Genomic DNA, 16,680 nt, shown 5'->3' with positions numbered 1-16,680 from the left:
CACCTGAAGTGCTGCAGAAGTCAGAGAGGCCTGGGTTAGGTTAAGGAGAGGTTGAGAAGGCCCTGGAACCAGGGAATGGAGGAGGCCATTCCAGATGAGGGAAGCGACTGGGACCCACATGGAAGAGCCCCACCAGCTGATCTGGCACCCAGCACAAAGGCCACAGACAGCAGGCCTCCCTCAGTCTCGGGAACACATGCTCTACTGTCCCCAGCCTGACCATAACCTCAGGCATGAGCTGGGACCCACTCATGCTCGCCTAGAAACTGGGAAGTACCTGGCATGGCGCCCCTCTACTTCCTCTCCATGATTGCCTGAGGCTCCATGAGGACCAGCAAGGGGCCATTTTTGTGGTCAGGAAATGCCTGTGGTAGCGGTGGATGCCTCAAGCCCCACCCCCAGGCCCTTCTGAAGTGGAGGTCACATTCCTAAAATCCTCAATCTCTTGCTTCTTTCTGGGAGGTGCATCTAGTGGGAAGTGAGTAGTCCCCAATTCTCAAGTCCACGAGGTCCTCTCGACTCCAGGGACAGGGTAGGACGCACACAGGGGAGAAGACAAGCACCCCTGGTTTAGTTCGGTGGTTTTCAACCTCGGCTGCACACTAGCGTTATCCCAGGGCTTTTAGAATCATGCTCAGATCAGGGCGAGGGCTGTAGCTCAGCTGCTGGAAGGGCTGCTGGGCAAACACAAAGCCCTGGGCGTCTGCCTCAGCACCGCAGGAAACTGGGTGTGGCGGCTTCCACCTGTGACACCAGCGCTTCGGGAGTGAAGACAGGAGATCAGGAGTTCTAGGTCAGTCTCGGCGCCATAGTAAGTTTGAAGGCTAGCCTGGGCTACTTACATAAGACCCTGTCTCAAGAAAGAGAGATGTGCTCCTATCCAGATACTTCCAGAGAGTTCTAAATGGCTACTGAGCATATAAAAAGGTATTCAACGACAGTAGTCACCAAGGGAAATGCAAATTAAAACCACATTGTGATTATGATACCACTGCACACCCACTAGACCAGGAAATGTGAAAAAAAAATCAGAAAATACCAACTGTTGGCAAAGATGTGATGACTCTCCCTACACACAGCTGGAGGGACTATAATTCCACCTTCAAGCATACACCCAACAGAAACATTCGTGCTCCTGAAGACCACACCAGAATGTTCACCCAGCAACACCTCCCAGCTGTGGAAGGATCAGATAACCCCAGGGATATCCATTTGGTGCAACTCATTGTGGTTTAAGATTGAGCAAAGTAGTCGGGTGTGGTGGTGCACGCCTTCAATCCCAGCACTCAGGAGGCAGAGGCAGGTGGATCTCTGAGTTCATATCCAGCCAGGGCTGCACAGTGAGACCCTGTCCAAATATTTAAATAATAATAACTTTTTTGAATGAACATCAGCAATTAAAGGCAACAACTTGGATGAGTCATCTCACAAACTTGTGACTGAGTAGAAGGAGTCAGAGACAAAGTTATATACACTGTTTGAGTCAGTGACTTATCTAAGATGTTTTTTTGAGGTGGGTCTAGGCTGACCTCAGACTCTCTATGCAGTAGCTACTTTTTCCTGTTATAAAATATCCTGACAAGCTGGGTGGCGCACGCCTTTAATCCCAACACTTGGAAGGCAGAGGCAAGTGGATCTCCGAGTTTGAGGCCAGCCTGGTCTACAGAGTGAGTTCCAGGACAGCCAGGGCTACACAAAGAAACTCTGTTTGATTCTGGGGTACAGTCCATCCATCATAGTAGGGAAGTTGTGGCTCCAGGTGGGTGTGGTGGTGGGAGCAGGAGACCAGAGGTCAGACTGCATCCACAGTCAGGCAGAGGTCACACTGCATCCACAGTCAGGCAGAGGTCACACTGTATCCACAGTCAGGGAGAGTCACACTGCATCCACAGTCAGGGAGAGTCACACTGCATCCACAGTCAGGCAGAGGTCACACTGTATCCACAGTCAGGCAGAGTCACACTGTATCCACAGTCAGGGAGAGTCACACTGCATCCACAGTCAGGGAGAGTCACACTGCATCCACAGTCAGGCAGAGGTCACACTGCATCCACAGTCAGGCAGAGTCACACTGTATCCACAGTCAGGGAGAGTCACACTGCATCCATAGTCAGGGAGAGTCACACTGCATCAACAGACAGGCAGAGGTCACACTGCATCCACAGTCAGGGAGAGTCACACTGCATCCACAGTCAGACAGAGGTCATACTGTATCCACAGGGAGAGTGATGAAGGCTGTGCTCTCATGGCTTCCTCCTTCTCTTGTAGTCCAGGTACCACCCTCCTTTAGAGTGGGTCTTTCCACCTCAGTGAACCGAATCAAGGTAATTCTCACAGGTATGCCCAGAGGCATTCCTGGAGGTTTCTATTTTAGGTGATTCTGGATCCTGGACAATTAACACTAACCTCACAAAGACCTTGCACTCCTGATCTTCCTGCTTCTAGCTCCCAAATGCTGAGATTGGGGTGAGGGGAGCAGCTGTAGCCAGCTGTGACTATTAACATGCCCACTGTCTCCAGCTGTGACTCCGGAAACATGCCTAAGGTTTCCATGCAGACCCCATAGAGTTATGACTGGTAACAAGGGATACTGGTGATGTTCCTCATCTCAATGCTGGTTACTTAGGCTAAGTTCACTTAGGAAATAAGATCGATTTGTTATTTATGCTTTGCGCTTTTCTGTTTATGTCATCCTTTAATAAAAACTTAATATTCATTTAATTCACATCAATTTCTTTGGAATCTTTGGGGTCGGGAGAGATCCAAGCACCCGCAGTTTCAAATACACTGGAAAAGCGGATCCACCGAGATGCCTCAAGCTGGTGTCGGAAAGATGGCTGAGCAGGTAAGAGCACTTCCTGCTCTTGCAGAGGGCCCAGGTTTGACTGCTTACAACTCCAGTTCCAGGGGACCCAAAGCACTCTGTTAGATTCTGTGGGCACCTGCACACACATAGCTCACATAAACACACACAAGACACATACAGAACAAAAATTCCTTTGTTTTACATTTAGTTTTGCAAGGGGGACGCATGCTAGGGCACATGTGTGGAAGTTACGGAATAATTTGAGGGAATGGTTCTCCCCTTCCACCTGGGGTGGTCCTGGGGATTGAACTCAAGTAGCCAGGCTTAGTGGCACGTGCCTTCACCTGCTGAGCCATCCCACTGGCCCTGACAGATACCAAAGTTTTTAAAGGCCTCAAGTGGTCCTGATGAAAGACACTTCCTGCAGAGCATGGTGGGTCAGAAAGGTGGAGATACCATCTTTGCTGGTGTGAGATCGCTCATCCAGGCGGAAGAGGTGTTGCGGCACGCTGTTGCAATGTGTTTCTTCTGTGGCAGTGTCTGCTGAAAGCAGTTGCGTCAGGTGAAATGGCGTGTAATGGGAACACGTGAGGCCCCACCCACTCTGCCCAGGGAAACGGCTCACCTACTCCGCACGGCTATTGCTAAGTCACTCAGAGAGATGGCAGCTAGACTTCCATAGTGCAAAAGCATTGCTGAGGCCATGACAACCTTAGCAGACGGAAGAGGAAGGCTGACTCAGGGTGCCTGTGTTTATAGGGAACAGCCAGCTCTGACTTCCAAACCACGCCTCTTGGCCTCTGTGTCCAGATTAGGAATTTAAACATCTTGCTGAGGACCACATTGGGCTCGGTTTTAAGAGCATAGCTGAGAACTTCCTGAACATTCCATGAGGTTGGTGGCAGTCTCCCTAGAGATGGCTGACTTCCAGTATACTCTGGTCAAACTACAAGCAGCTTAGACAGGATGAAACAGGACACAGGCTCACACACAGGTATTCTGCCTACCTGGGCCCCATCTGTCCTTCCAGAAACATGGACCATGAACCTCCTGCTGTGAGAGGGGTCTATGCAGACAGGCTGGGCTAGGGTTCTAAACCTTGGGGTCTGTGCCATCCACAGTGAGAGGGCTGAACCAAAAGCTAGACCTAGAAGCAAGCAGTGCCTCTGATCTGCCTTGCAGGGTTGAGTTCACAGAGTGAACTGGAAGGGGCCTAAGGCTTCTTTGCTTCTGCTAGACAGGGATACTGGGGGTCGGGGGAAGTCCTCGGATGGATGCACTTGAGCAAAGGACTCAGAGTGGCGTGGGATGCAAGATCATAAATTAATATGATAGAAGCTATGTCACTCAAGGGTTGAAAGGAGAGACGTGTGGCTAGAGCAGGAGTGGCGGACTGGATCTCTCCACTAGACTGCACCATCCCACTTCCCTGATTCTGGTCCCCTCCCTGTGAGATAGTAATGACAGTCCAGACCTTTTCCTCTGCTTAGGAGGGGTGAAGGTTCATAGCTCTGTGGGGGTGGCCCAGAAAAAAGGCTGAGCCCTGAGGCTCTGCCTTCAATGCCCCTGGCTGGAACCTTGTTCACCCATGTACCATCTCATCTCCTGTCTGTGATACCGCAGGGGCAACTCTTGCCAGACAGTGTGACACTACCTTCCTGTGGCTGCTAATCTCCTCCTTCCTCGTAGTTCTGGGGTGTTTTATTACAAACACTGGTGCCCATATACATAGACTTATTTAAACTAACAATACAATGACTTTGTTTTTAGCTTGACCATCTAGTAAATCTTTACCTTCACTGAGAGTTGTTTTTGTTTTGTTTTGTTTTGTTTTTGGGACAGGGTTTCTCTGTGTAGTTCTGGCTGTCCTGGAACTCGTTTTGTAGACCAGGCTGGCTTCCAACTCACAGAGATCCACCTGCCTCTGCCTCCTGAGTGCTGAGATTAAAGGCATGTACCACCACCACCACCACCACCACCACCACCACCACCACCACCAGGCTCACTGATGGTTTTTAAAGGTCTCGTTTTTTTTTAAATTTTCAAATTACACTTATTTGTGTGTGTGTTTATGCGTGTGTATACCCCATGGCTTACATGTGGTTGGAAGTCAGAGGACAACTTCTGGGGATTGGTTCTCTCCTCCTGCCATGTGGATCCCAGGGATGGAGCTCAGGCCACGAGGCTCGGCAGCTAGTGCTTTCTACTGGGCCATCTCAGCAGTCCGGGCTTCCCGACTCAGCTGCTACCTAGAGAGCTCCTCCTTTGTCCAGGTGAGGTAGGAGCATAACTGGTCAAACAGCATCTCCAGCTTCTCTCTTTTGACAGTACAGTGTCCCTCGCAATCTACCGTTGCTTCTTGTTTTGACATTGGGAGAGGAAACCCACCTCTGTAGCAGCTACCACCAAAGCCAGACTTACGTAGACTTTGAAAACCTTGTTTGACTTGAGGTTCTGTATGCGTTATGGCTTGTGAAATGTAAGTGGGGGCTGGAGAGATGGTTCAGTGGTCAAGACACACACACACAAACACACACACACACACACACACACGCACGCGCACACACACGCACACGCACACACGCGCGCGCACACACACACACACACACACACACACACACACACACACATCTTCAAAAGCATAATAATAGGATGCAAAGCCCATAGCAGCAGTGGGGTCAGTGTGACTCCCACCACAGTACTGATCATGGTTCAACTCCATTTCGTTTTCACGGGGCACGGGTCATTCCATCCCAAAGTCACGGCCACGAGCACACACCTGTACCAGAAAGCAACATGGATCTTAGCCTGGCACCAGACCCTCCTGCTGTGCTCTAAGAAGCATTTCTGAGGGCTGGAGAGATGGCTCTGTGGCAAAGCTCCTGTCACCAGCTCACCAGGCTTGATTGCAGGGACCTCCATGGGAGAGGGAGAGAGCGCAGTCCCATAGGTTGTCCTCTGACCCCCCAAAGGCACCGCATGGCATGGGAGCACACCCCAACTAAAACAATGTAATAAAAATTTTAAAAGGCACCATTTGTGGTGTTTCCTTTTTGTGCTTTTAGGAACTGACTGGCAAGAAGGTGTTCTTTTTCTTTCTCTAGAGATATGTGTGATTCAGAGGGTTCTGCAAATTAAAGAAAATAACAAGGGCTGACTGGTGGCTGGGACAAGGTGGTGAGAGAATGCCGGGGAGTGTCGGTGTATGTAGAGAAATGGCAGTCTGCACACAAAGGTGGGACCAGGGGAGCTGGGTTACTCCTCCAGAGTCAGCTGTGATAGTGGGCAAGGCACATGCCTCCCTGGCCTCTAGCATGTCGGTGTGCCAGTGACAGACAAGCACGTGACCCTCTTCAGAGCATAACTGATCCCAGCATCACACAGGCTGGGTGGGTCCCCCTGAGGGACTTCTCATAGGAAGCCTGGGGGAAATCCTACTGGACACTGCCTGGATGTCCCCCAAGACATTCAACTTCACCTTGCAAACCTAGCAAGGATTTGCTCTCCAGGAAGTTACATCACCCCCACCCCGGCTCTGTCGGTATTTTCCAACCCGCCACATCAATTCTGAAAGTCACTGTCCAGTCCCTCTCCTGGTTTCTCTTCATCTACCTGCTTATATTCTTCTCCAAATTCTCTAGTGAGAAGTCACTAACCAGGTCTCCTCCAATGTCTGTAGTAGAGTTAAAAGCTAGGGTGTGAAGAGCAGCAGCCTCAGCTGTGTGGCCTGGATATAAAGCTCAGAGCTAGGTAGGGCTCCTGTGAGGCTCAGCAGGAGAACTGTTTATTCTTATGTTAGATGCAAATCAGAAAATGTTTTGTATAGGTCAGAGTCTCAGCAGGAAGCAGACACACCCCTCCCCTCCACCCAAAGGGACAGGAGAGTTTAAGGAAGGGCTTGTTTATAAAGAGGGGAGGGCAGGCAGGCAGCGTTCAGAGAAATCCAAAGGGAAGGTGAAACGCCAGCAACAACCCAGTAGGAAGCCCTGGCCAGGACCCCTGCATTCCCCTGGGACTGCTGGAAGGGACTCTGGCAAGGCAGAGCCAGCATGGGAGGGAGCTGGGGGACAGAGCACCCCATGTCACTCTACTCCTCTCCGGACTCAGCTGAGGCAAACACAACAGGAAAGTTGAAGTCTTCCGATCTTGGGCAGCGTGGAGGAGAGCAGAGGACCAACAGGAGCAGGGCTGGGTGGGGCAGCAGCAGGGACACCCAGCACCGGCACCCAGCTGAGTCATCTTAATAACCCAAGTTGTGAGTTGCCCATTCTGCTCCTTTCTTCCCTTCAGCATCGTGTCCACAGGTCCACAGGACCAAGAGACAGGAAGCCACAGCAAAGGTGTCAAGAATTCAGCACAGGACCGGAAACACGGTTCTGCGGGTAAAACGTTTGTTACCCCAAGACTGGAGAACCTGAGTTCAGTCCCTGGAACTCGTCAACGCAGAAGAGGAAAAGCAACCTCACACAGTTCCCCTTTGATTTCCACACACGTGCTGTGGCATGAGTGCCCACATACACACAGCAAGTACTCACTCGCTCATACGCAATAGTAAGAAAAAGGATTCTAGCCCAGGGTTGGGGTCCCTGTCAGGGAGAGACATCCACCTCTACTTAGCTTCGTACTTCAAAGGTAAGCAGGCATATTCATGAAAGTAGCTGAATTATCGACAAAAGGCTCAGGGTGGCCGCTGTACCAAAGGGCTGGGAGCCTGGCACACAGTTGAGAGGCATCCGTCTAAGCAGATGCAGCAGGGCTTCCAGTTACACAGATGAACCCCTTTCTCTCCTAAAGGGCCACAAAAATGCCAGTCAAGAAATCAAATGATGCTGGGTGGTGGTACCACACGCCTTTAATCCCAGCATTTAGGAGGCAGAGGCAGGCAGATCTCTGAGTTTGAGGTCAGCCTGGTCTACAGAGTGAGTTCTGGGACAGCTAGGGCTACACAGAGAAACCCTGTCTCAAAAGAGTCAAACAAAACAAAACAAAAAAACAAATGGTATAAAACCCTCAAAAGCACAGAACCATGAAGAAAACATGAATGACAGTGATTTCCACAAATCCCGGAAGGAAGAAGAATGGGGAGTGATGGCTGCTAAGCGAGAAGCAGAGGGGTGCACTTGCGGATGGGAAGCCTCTGCGCCCCAGAGGTCAGCGGAGCTGGGACTTGTGGATGGTGAGAGGATGGAAGCTGGGAACTCCCACCCTCTACCCTGCCCAGACGGCAAGAGAGAAAAGGGGTGCAGGGAGGGCAGAAGAATATAGGGATGAAAATGGGGAACGCTCAGTCTGAACAGAATGCACAGCAGCAAGACTCAACTTGCGGGCTGGGGAGATGGTTCAGTGGTTAAAGCCCTTGCAAATGTGAGGACCAGAGTCTGGGTTGTTAAACATCCACATACGTGAGCTCTCGGCTTGATCAAGAGACTCTGGATCAGTGATGACTGTGGAGTAATGACTGAGGATGACTCTTAACAGCAGCCTCAGATACCTCACCCCCACATATCATGTGCCTGTGATAAAGTTGGGGAGGCACTTAACTTCCTAAGCACCACCTGATCTGAACTGCTCAGAGTTCATGACTGGCGCTCTGCCCACTGGGAGATGAGTCTGTGTCTTTGTCCCTGAATCCAGGTAGATTTGTGACTAGAGCAGCAGCAGTGAGGCTTATGTGACTTCCCACGCTAGTCATATGACTTCCATGTTGCTGGACAGAACACTCATACTGAGCTACCAGGCAAAAGTAGCACCCTGCAGTCCCTGTGCCTGATAGGCCATGTTGTCTGTTGTCTCTGGTCAGCAGGCACACCACCGAACAGCTGTCCAGCCATCCTGAAAATGGATCCTTTGGCCCCAGCTGTTCCAACTCCCAGTCAAGATGCCAGCCATCCGTAGTCATTCAGTCACCCCAGCTGGGGTCCAGACTCTGTAGAGCAGAGAATGACCTGCAGCGTAAGCAGGTGGCGGCAGTTCTGAGTGTGGAGTCGTTTGCTATGGAGCAATAGATGGCCAGAATGGGGGAGACCTGGGTGACATTAGAGAGCTGGTTACTCTTTTTTGTTTTTGTTTTTTTGAGACAGGGTTTCTCTGGGTAGCCCTGACTGTCCTGGAACTCACTCTGTAGACCAGGCTGGCCTCGAACTCACAGAGATCCACCTGCTTCTGCCGCCCAAGTGCTGGGATTAAAGGCGTGCGCCATGACTGCCTGGCTGAGAGGTGGCTACTCTTACAGAATGACTTCTGGGGATTCCTTAGGACTCCTGCCTTTCCTGCTCTGGATGTGAACACAATGATGCTAAAGATGGGCAAGGAGCCTGGACCTGGAGCCATGTGACTTCTCTCTGAGGGACCAAGCTGAGCTGTCTCAGCAGTTGCAGAAGGCAGACACTTACCATCTGAAGCGGTGACACACTAGCCTTAGGGCAAAAGCTCTTCTACCCGGAGCCAGTGGTGGGGTGTGGAGAGGAACAGGCTAGCTGGGGCTGGAGCGGGGCCAGAAGGGTGTGTCTTTTCCTCACCGTAGTAAGTCTTCAGCACCTCCCCTCCCTGCCTGGCGCTCAGAGTCTAGATGTGGGCCCAAGGGGCTATTCAGGGGGCTCGCCTGCCCAAGTCAAATTCACTACAGCTCAAAAAGTAAGTTTTTAAATTTTTATTGAATGTTGAGTATTGTGTGTGCACCGATGAAGGTATCACACGTGGAGGTCAGAGAACCACAGTTGTGTAGAGCTGGTTCGCGACTTCCACCTTTCTGCAGGTCCGGGGGATTGAACTCAGGTTTCTAGGCCTGCATCATCAGATGGTAGGCACCTTTACGCACCCAGCCATCTCGCCACCCTTGCTCCCTCTTTTTAACTCTTCAATGGCTGCATTAAATATATATATATACATATATATATACATATATATATACATTAAAAACACATATATTAAAAAAGTATGCCATCATTGTAGAAGTATGCCTTGTAGAAAACAGGGAAATACTGAAATGACTCATGATTCTCTTAGCCTTCGCCCATAACAAAACAGAACATCCAGGCTTCTGCAAAGAGTCCTCTAGGTCCATGTGTTCTGACACACATGTGCTGAGTGCTCAGCACACGAGTCTGTGCTGAAGCCTTGGGGGGTGTTTCTTTCACCAGGTGTGGGAGACAGGCTGAGGCGGGTCACACTGTCCTGGTTCCCAGGTTAGCTAAGAGACTGGTCATTTTCAACTTCCCAGGATGCAAAGCTACTGTCTACGTGATGTAAGGTGTTTCCATTTTTCTTTGTTCAAAACCAATATAACCAAATATATTGCCAGGTATAGTGGTTTACACCCATAATCCCAGAACTTGAGGTTGATAGAGGCTGGAAGGTCAAGAGTTACAGGTCAGAGCTGACTACACAGTGAGCCCAAAGCTAGCCTGGGCTACATGACAGCTTGTCTTAACAAAAAAACAAACAGCCAGCTGGAAATCCAGGCACATGCCTTTCATCACAGCATCAGGAGGCAGAGGCAACACATCTCTGTGAGTTGCAAGCTGGCTTGGTCTGCATAGTGAGTTCTAAGCCAGTCAGGGCAATACTATGAGATTCTGTCTCAAAACACAAACAGCAAACAAAACAACAGATATGCCTTTCTCGATAAATATGTGTGTATGTCACTCTGATGCTCGACACACCCCCGAAGAGATGTACAAATTCTGAGTAATTTCTGTTTCAGAATTACATTTATTTATTTAGTGTGTACTTGGGGGGAAGCACAGTGTGCCAAGTGAGTGTGGGAGGTCAGAAGACAACTTAGGGAAGGGGTCCTCTCCTTCCGCCACGTGGGTCTTGGGGATCAAACTGAGGTCTTCAGGCTTGGTGGCAAGCACCCTTACTAAGCAATCTAAAAGGCTCTTGGATAATTTCTTTTTGATGTTTCCTGGGGCTTCCTGATGCTTCCTTTACAAAAAAAATGCAGTTGTAGATCATTTGTGCATTGCCCTTTGCCAAGATATGGTTATTCCTTAGTTCTGTAAAGCCAATTGCTTGGTTCAACGCTGGACACACTTTTAAAGTTGTCTCTTTATAAACACATCAGCTGTCCCCACCTCAGTGGTTCCCACCTCAGCTGTCCCCACCTCAGCGGTTCCCCACCTCAGCTGCCCCACCTCAGCTGTCCCCCCCATCAGCTGTCCCCACCTCAGCTGTTCCCACCTCAGCAGTTCCCCACCTCAGCTGTCCCCACCTCAGCTGTCCCCCACCTCAGCTGTCCCCCACCTCAGCAGTTCCCCACCTCAGCTGTCCCCCACCTCAGCAGTTCCCCTCCTCAGCTGTCCCCACATCAGCAGTTCCCCACCTCAGCAGTTCCCCACCTCAGCGGTCCCCACCTCAGCTGTCCCCCACCTCAGCAGTTCCCACCTCAGCTGTCCCCACCTCAGCAGTTCCCACCTCAGCAGTTCCCACCTCAGCTGTCCCCACCTCAGCTGTCCCCCACCTCAGCTGTCCCCCACCTCAGCAGTTCCCCTCCTCAGCTGTCCCCACATCAGCAGTTCCCCACCTCAGCTGTCCCCCACATCAGCTGTCCCCCACATCAGCAGTTCCCCACCTCAGCTGTCCCCCACCTCAGCTGTCCCCACATCAGCAGTTCCCCACCTCAGCAGTTCCCCACCTCAGCGGTCCCCACCTCAGCTGTCCCCCACCTCAGCAGTTCCCACCTCAGCTGTCCCCACCTCAGCAGTTCCCACCTCAGCAGTTCCCACCTCAGCTGTCCCCACCTCAGCTGTCCCCCACCTCAGCTGTCCCCCACCTCAGCAGTTCCCCTCCTCAGCTGTCCCCACATCAGCAGTTCCCCACCTCAGCTGTCCCCCACATCAGCTGTCCCCCACATCAGCAGTTCCCCACCTCAGCTGTCCCCCACCTCAGCTGTCCCCCACCTCAGCAGTTCCCCACCTCAGCAGTTCCCACCTCAGCTGTCCCCGCCTCAGCTGTCCCCCACCTCAGCTGTCCCCCACATCAGCAGTTCCCCACCTCAGCGGTCCCCACCTCAGCTGTCCCTACCTCAGCTGTCCCCACATCAGCAGTATATTTCAGTATAGACATGCTGCGTACATCAGCTAGCCACTGAATACTTGTCATTTAGACTGAGATTCAGCAGGAAACCATATGCTGGGGAGGGGGCAATTTTAGTAAATTCTTGGTCTAGAACTAAACTGTTCAAGGCCTTCCTTGACTTCGGAACACCGTGTAGGAGCTCTGGGGAGAGCTGGAAAGGGAAGGCCATCCTGTGGGCCCACGGCCAGGCATTTTCCCATGCTGTGTCTTGAACAAGGTCTGTCACTCTGAAGTCACTGGCTCTGTTGAACCCAGGTATGGATCACTGAGAGGGAGGGGCCATCCTCATTAAGTCCTGCCCTGTTGGCCACTGCCTCCTTCATGTTATGATACTGCATGAGACCCATGTAAGATGGGCCATCTGGTCTTGGGCTTCCTACCTTGGGGAAAAATGAGTCAAAATGAAATGTTTTCCTTTATCCAATCTCAGGTGTTCCGTTGTAGCAACAGAAAACTGACTTAATCTTCTAGCACTAAAGACCTCACATCACCTCTGACACTACTAAACTGTCCCCTAGTCCCAGGGTTCACTCTCTGTCCATGAAATCAGCACTAGTCCCCTGGGACTTCCTGAGCTACTTTCCAAAACCTTGAACATGGGAAATCCCAGGCTAGACACAGCCTTGCTGCTCTCACCTCCGTGGTGCTTTGGTCTGAGTGGCTGCACACTCTGGCACCTAGAAGAAGAAGAAAGGGAAGTGAACAGTGGCCATTGGGCATGGAAGGTGAATGATGCAGACCCATCTTTGGCAAGTTCTCCAAGAGCCACTGAGATGTGGGCTAGTAGACACAAGCTAAGACAGACCCAGCGACATGGCTTCTACCCAAGGCCCATTCTACTGAAATTTCCTGCTCACTCAGCCTTGAGTACTTGTAAACTGGGAGAAGCCCCAGCACTCTCTCATCCTGCTTCAAGGCTCAGTAAACAGAAGCAACCTGTTTATTTATCTTCACTGATGAAGACACTCATCAGCTACTTATTGAACACCCTATGGCCATATCATCCCGAATGTGCCCAATCTCATCAGCTTTTTACTGAACACCTACCAGGCACTGTTCCAGGACTCTGGGTATGTAGCAGTGGACAGAAGCACCTACCCTTAGGGAGTGTGTGGTGTTCTTGGAAATAGTAAAAAACTGAATAAATAAATACATAAAATACAGTAGTCACAGGTAGTAAAGCTGTTATGAAGAAAACCAGGAGAAAACCAGAAGAAGGGTAGAGAACATTGAGAAGAAGCTTCAAATTCTGAATGGTGGGGCTGGGACGCAGCTCAGTTGGCAGAGCTTGCCCAGCATGTATGAAGCCCTCAATTTGACCCCCAGCACCACATAACACTAGGCGTGGTGGCATGTGCCTGTGATCATTACACTTGGGAGTCAGAGGCAGGAGGACTGGAAGTTCAAGGTCATGCTTGGCTACACAGTAAGTTCAAGGGCAGGTTAGGATACAAGAGATCCAAAAGAAAGAAAAAAAGAGAAAGAAAGGTCTACACACACACACACACACACACACACACACACACACACACACACACACACACAAAGCGCGCATGCACGTGCACGGACAGCTGGATATCTAAGAAGGTATATTGTGAAAAAAGAACTGAAGAACTGAGGACATGGACCCAAAGGGTTAATGGGAAGGTGGTTCCTAGGGTCAGGAACATCAAATGTAAAGGTCTGAAGGGGATAGCTTGCCTGGCATGGTGATGCCCAGTGAGGTCAGCTGTGATCAGAGCAGGAACAAGGAAAGGAAAGAGGAGAGGTAGGGAGAGTGATGGGTCTCTAGCCAGCCCGAGCATGGCAAACACGGCTCTGGCGCCCGAGCATGGCAAACACGGCTCTGGCGCCCAAGCATGGCAAATGCGGCTCTGGCAGGCCTTGCCCTTCTCCCCCATTCACTCTGCCTTGCTAAACTGTTAGATTACATTCTTAAACCTAACCACCAAGGTCTACTCCCTTTTTTGGCCACTTCCTCCTCCTGAGGCTGACTACCAAGATCCAGCTATCAAAGTATTGAAGTCCAGCAATAAAAGCCCCCTTTGGTTGCCCTAATTAACATGCCCAATCAAAATTAAACACCTCACCCTAACACAGGGTTTCCCAGTTTACCTTTATAAACCACCATTTGCCTATGGGCTAGGTCTATCTCCTCTCTATCCAGAGGCCGTGCTTTGTGTCCCCCCCCACACAAATTCCCCTTTCCTCTTTGTCCCTCTGGGGCAAATAAATCTCCTTTGTGCTGAGACCTTGGTCTGGGGGGTCCTGAGCTGGTGCCAATCCCTTCAGAGGGGGTCCTGAGCTGGTACCGATCCCCTCAGAGAGGGTTCCGAGATTGTAGAGCGTTAGAGGAAAGTTGGTACACAAATTTGTACAGAGAAACAATGTAACAGTTCATATTTCAGCAGTGGCCATCCTGGAAGCGCAGTTGAGACTAAACTCAGGAGCAAAAGTAGAACCATTCAGCAAGAGAGTCAGCCAGTGCAGACCTGCCCGGGACGGTGGTAGCCTGGACAGAGCAGTAGCATGGAGGGGTTGGAATGTGGTCAGATTCTAGAAAGAGGAGCTAACAGGCTTTGCTGATGGGTTAGAATTGAGATAAAAAAAAAAAATGAGGGAGGACTCCTAGGATTGCGGGTTATTCTGGTTTGATTTCTGGTGCTGTGATAAAACCCTGAGCAAAAGCAACTTGAGGAAGGAAGGGTTTATTTCATCTTACACCTCCAGATCATAATCCATCATTAAGGGAAAGCAGAGCAGGAGCCTGGAGCAGAAACCCTGGATGAACGATGCTTGCTGGCTCCCTTTCTGGCTCATGTTACGCTTGCTTTCTTATACAGCCCAGGCGCATGTGCTTAGGGATGGGGTCGCCCACGGTGGGCTGGGCCTCCTCCAGTTATCATTAGCCAACAAGAGGGTCGAGGTCAGGACAGGAGAGGTGGACAACAGAAGCCCATTCAGCAGCTCCGCCAAGGTGACTGAGGACTCGCAGTATGTAGGAGGGACAAGAGGAGAAGGGGTGCCAGGGAGGGTGAGCAGCATACCCCGACAGGCCACATGATGTGAAGATGGAGAAGGAAAGACTGGATGTAGCATCCTGCATACCTGGTCACCGCAGGACCAGCAGAATGGATGGGATGAGCACTTCTCAAGTGTAGTAGGTTCAGAAGAGAGAAGCTAAAGACTGAGGCAGAGGAGTGGGGGTAGCGGGCCATAGCAGGAGAGCTAGAGGCAAAGGGATGGAGAATGGAAGAGAAGTTGGCTCTCTCTTCACGTTCCTCAAATGTAGACTGCAGAGCTGGTCCATGACTGGAACCATGGATAGGGCCAGCTTCTCTCAGATGTCAAACTCCATCCATTTCTGGGCTCATAAGCCTGCTCTCTCTCGGCTTCCTGATTCCTATGAAGTCATTTCCATCTCACACTGCCATGTGTAGCCTCAGGATAAAGGTCCACAGCCTGGGGGCTGTTGAGAAAGTCCCCATGTTCTTATAAACCAAGATCTCATCTGATCTTCCATGATGGAAGATCAAGGACTAGTCAGCCAGGGCTCCTGTTCTGTCTCACAGGGCTGCCTTCTGTTGCAGAAGGCAAAATTCAACAGATAGGCCATTAGCAGAGAGGTAGTTTCAGATGTCAATGAGCCTGTGAGGGCAATAACATGGGGTTAGTGATAAAGTATTGAGGGGTCTCCTGCTGTAACCTGGCTTGTCAGCAGGCCTCTCTGGTAACGCCTGGACAGCCAAATTGGGCTAATGCCCCTCTGAGGCTTCCCTTGTATTACCTGCCCTATCTGCACTCCTGGGCCTTGGCTGGGGCCTGGGGTTGCCTAGCTACAGAGTCAAAAGGACACCCTCCCCCCCCAATACTGTGGACTTTTTCCTTCACAACAACAAAAGACATAAAAGACAATGTCTTTTCACGGACGGAGATTTGGGAAATACTGAAGACAGATAACCCCCTCTCACAAGGCACTTACAATTCTACTTCTCAGTAATAATTACAGTTAATATTTGGTATTATCTGGGGTGGTAGCACATGTCTGTGATCTCAGCACTGGGGAGGCAGAGGCCAGAGGATCACAAGTTTAAGTCCGCCCCGGTCTACATAGAAAGCTCCTGGTCAACATAATAAGACTTAGTCTCATAACACAAAAACAGTACAAAACAACCAACAAAAGCATTTCAGAGACATCCTTTCAGACATTTTTTTTTTTGCATATTTTTAGACGGAGTTTCATGCTGCACAGGTTAGCCTTGAACTCCTGACCCTAACAATTCCACTTCTCAAATTCTGGGATTACAGGTATACAGCATGGTGTCTAGCTTCCAACGTAAAATTGGGAGGCGAGGAAAGAAATCAAGCTGCATGTGGTGGCTCATGCCTGTAGTCTCAACGCTCAGAGCGGAGGCAAGAGGATTACAGGAAGTTTGAAGTCAGTCTGGAACGGGTAGTGAGGCCCTGTCTCAAAACAATAAGGGGCTGGAGAGATGACCCAATGGTTAAGAGCACTGGCTGCTCTTTCAGAGAACCAAGGTTTGATTCCCAGGACCCACATGGTGGCTCACAACTGTCCCTAACTCTAGTTCCAAGGGATCTGAGGCCCTTTTCTGGCCTCCCTGGGCACCAGGCATGCATGTGCTATACAGACATACATGCAGGCAAAACATCCATACACATAAATAAATAAAATTCAGTTGCAAAACCAAAAAGAGAAATCATGACCATTTTTTTTTTTGTGACTTGAATTTTGACTAAATCTGTTATGAAATACTTCTGGCCTTTAAGTTTCC

At 50.4% G+C, this 16,680-nt stretch overlaps 1 protein-coding gene across 3 annotated transcripts in view; it reads right to left on the bottom strand.

The window, feature by feature from the left end:
• Nucleotides 1–16,680, bottom strand: part of Rad50 (RAD50 double strand break repair protein) — a 204,594-nt gene that overhangs the window by 150,305 nt on the left and 37,609 nt on the right. Inside the window, exon 3 of one of the 3 annotated variants that reach the window (XM_052757808.1) lies at nt 12,521–12,561. The exons of the other annotated variants lie outside the window; for them this stretch is intronic. Coding sequence (XP_052613768.1) covers nt 12,521–12,561 — 41 coding nt within the window. The remainder of the gene's footprint in view (nt 1–12,520; nt 12,562–16,680) is intronic. 3 annotated transcript variants of the gene reach the window in all.

This window comes from Peromyscus californicus, unplaced genomic scaffold (genome assembly GCF_007827085.1).
Source record: "Peromyscus californicus insignis strain IS unplaced genomic scaffold, ASM782708v3 Scaffold_3__1_contigs__length_106647218, whole genome shotgun sequence".
NCBI classification, from domain to species: Eukaryota; Metazoa; Chordata; class Mammalia; order Rodentia; family Cricetidae; genus Peromyscus; species Peromyscus californicus.
The sequence above is the reverse complement of the archived record's forward strand: the minus strand, read 5'-3'. Positions and strand labels throughout refer to the sequence as shown.